The sequence below is a fragment of the Merops nubicus genome, unplaced genomic scaffold (assembly GCF_000691845.1).
Source record: "Merops nubicus isolate BGI_N331 unplaced genomic scaffold, ASM69184v1 scaffold37043, whole genome shotgun sequence".
In the NCBI taxonomy this organism is placed as follows: Eukaryota; Metazoa; Chordata; class Aves; order Coraciiformes; family Meropidae; genus Merops; species Merops nubicus.
Window position 1 is genome coordinate 6480 of NW_008598912.1, and position 2693 is coordinate 9172.

The window sequence follows — 2693 nt, forward strand, 5'->3', positions numbered from 1 at the left end:
TGCTGCTCTGAGCACTGTCTGGAGCCAGCCACCCGCTTACACCGCTCGGTGTGCCGGCGGGACCCCGACCTCCCTCAGGACCACCCGTGCTCCTGATTTCCTCCAGAATACAGCTGCTTGTGTCTCAACAGCCAGCTCAAAGCTCCGAAAGGCTCCAAAGGTGACACCTCTGCAGACACACCTGCTGCAGGCTGCTGCTGCTGCTGCTCCCCGGCTGACCCGAGGCTGAGCACGGCTCTGCAGAGCGCTCCCTGATGAGCAGGGACACAGGGAAGCCACAGGGAGAAAGCAAAGAGGAAACTTGGAAAGGTGCTTTTCAGGGGAAGCAGCATCAACATGTGGCAATGATTATTTTTAAAACGAGCAAGCCGAGGCTTCTCCCTCTTTTCTGCACCTCTTGTTGCCTTGCAGGCTCTCTGTATGCGTGGCACGAGCTCTGAAGTTCGCCTGAGACTCCCTAAAGAGCCAGCAGTTGGAAAATTACATCATTCCCACATTTTTCAGGGCTGAAGTCAGCACAGAGCCCAAGCAGTGTGGAGCAGAGGTTGGGTATCACCCGAGCACACAGGCGCAGGCACGCGGCTCCTCTCGCAGCTGCCCCTTTCTTGGGGTGACCCGGGGAGCTGGGGTTGGACTAGATGGACTTTGCAGGTCCCTCCCAACCCAAACCACCCTGGTTTTATAGGACAGCACTGTCCCTCCCCTGCTGCCAGTGCTGGAAGCATGGGACACTCCTCCGGAAGCTGCACAGAAAAGGGTGACAGTGCCTTTATGAAGGCACAAGCCCTGGAGGCAGGATGGCCTGAGGATGTGTGGGCTGGGCAGGATGGAGCCCCCTGGTGCTCCTGGGTCCTGCCACCTCCACCAGCCTCTGACACACGGGCAATGCAGTGCAGGAGTGCAAGCTCGGAGATGCACAGACCTAAGTGGAGCAGCTGTTTAACTGGGTGAACTGGGATGGGAGAGACATGAACGGGGAAGCCTGGCAGGGTAGCAGGCAAGAGCTGCAGCTCGACCCACCACAACCCCCCCAGTGCCCACCTGGCCTCTGATCCCCAGCCTGGGAAGGTGACAGGGGACGCAGGCTGGGCACACACTTCAGTACCGTGAATGGAGAAAATGTGATTTCTCCCCACTATCAGAATTGAATTACAGAGGACAAACTACATTTTGGCCTCAAGTTATATGAGTTTCATAAAGGCAGAAGCAGCTTCACCTACCTTTACTGCTGAAGTCGTCCACCAAAATGAGCTCCTCGATGAGGCGCGGGGGAGACCTGCTGAGGACGCTGTGGACGGAGCGGAGCAGGGTGGACCACACCTCATCCACAAAGCACATCACCACGGAGGTGCTGGGCAGGTCGTCGTGAACCCGCTGCTCAGAGCACCTGCAACGGCAGCACGGGCTCAGGGGCACACCCCCAAACCCCCAGGGCTGAGGGTGTGCTGGGAAAACAGCAGCCTGCCAGGGCCTCAGCACCCGTGTTCCACACAGACAGGCAGACTGAAGGCTGTCCTGGGACAAGATTTCTGCTGGCCAAATTTCTGTCAGCTGCTTCATGTTGGCCAAATTTCCAGCACTCCAGAAACAACCCCAAGAGGAACCAGAGCCTAAACTGGGAGAGACTGGAACACTCCAGCAGAAGTTCACGTGCCCTGATGAGCAGGAGCTGCCAGCAGCCGTTGCCGTGAGCTGGCCCCTCGGGCCCAGCCTGTGCCGTGCCAGGAGGCCGAGGGCACGGCTCACCCAGGGAGCTCCTGCTGGCCCCCTGCCTGGCACAGCAGCACACGTCAGCTGGCAGTGCCACTGGGGACCTGCCTCTGTTTGGCCAAGGCGTTCCCCATGACAGCACCGCTGTCCTCCCCCGGGAGCTGTCTGCCCCACTGCAGGTAGCCAGGCTGTGCCCACGGGCACCCTGGGGGGCATTTCTGCTCCACAGCTCCAGGGCTTTGCTGCCAACGACCAAACCAGCCCTGGCTTTGTGCCACTGTGGCTCTTTTACACCTTCTGCAGCTGGCATCCCGAGTCCAACAGAGTGCAGGACTAGCTGTCTCCCTCCTTCCCAGCCCCACTCCTCCCCATGCACAGCCTCACAGAACCCCAGCGTGGTGGCGTTGGAAGGGACCTCGGGAGACCAACGCATCCAACCTCCTGCTCCAGCAGCTCACCCACAGCAGGGTGCCCAGGATCACATCCAGGAAGCTTGGAATCTCTCCAGAGAAAGAGACTCCACAACCTCTCTGGGCAGCTGCTCCAGGCTCGGCCACCCTTACACCAAAGGAGTTTCTCCTCCTGTTGAGATGGAACCTCCTGGGTTCCAGTTGGTGCCTGTTGCCCCTTGTCCTGTTGTTGGGCACCACTAACAAGGGTCTGGCCCCAGCCTCTTGAGAGCTGCCCTTTAGCTCTTGAACAGCACTGATCAGAACCCCTCTGAGGATTCTCTTCTCCAGGCGGAACAGCCCCAGGGCTCTCAGCCTGTCCTCACCAGCACCACAGAACCACCACAATGTCTATGCACTGTCCTGTGGGATGGGGACAAATCCTTGCACCACTGCCATCCGACCACAGCCATGGTCTGCAAGCATGAGAAGAAGGTCTCTGCATGAGGCAGGTCCCACCTGCCAGAGGCTTAAGACACTCGCAACAGAAAGAGCTGAGCATAAAGCTTTCCCCTGAGCTGGCACCTTCCCTGG

The 2693-nt window shown here is 59.1% G+C and overlaps 1 protein-coding gene across 1 annotated transcript in view; it reads right to left on the reverse strand.

Annotated features, from left to right (window-relative positions):
• GALNT5 (polypeptide N-acetylgalactosaminyltransferase 5) overlaps positions 1 to 1387 on the reverse strand; it is a gene marked incomplete at both ends in the record, with an annotated part of 7441 nt that extends 6054 nt beyond the window's left edge. The window contains one exon of the mRNA XM_008937215.1: positions 1221 to 1387. Coding sequence (XP_008935463.1) covers positions 1221 to 1387 — 167 coding nt within the window. The remainder of the gene's footprint in view (positions 1 to 1220) is intronic.
• Between the last annotated feature and the right edge of the window lie 1306 nt (positions 1388 to 2693).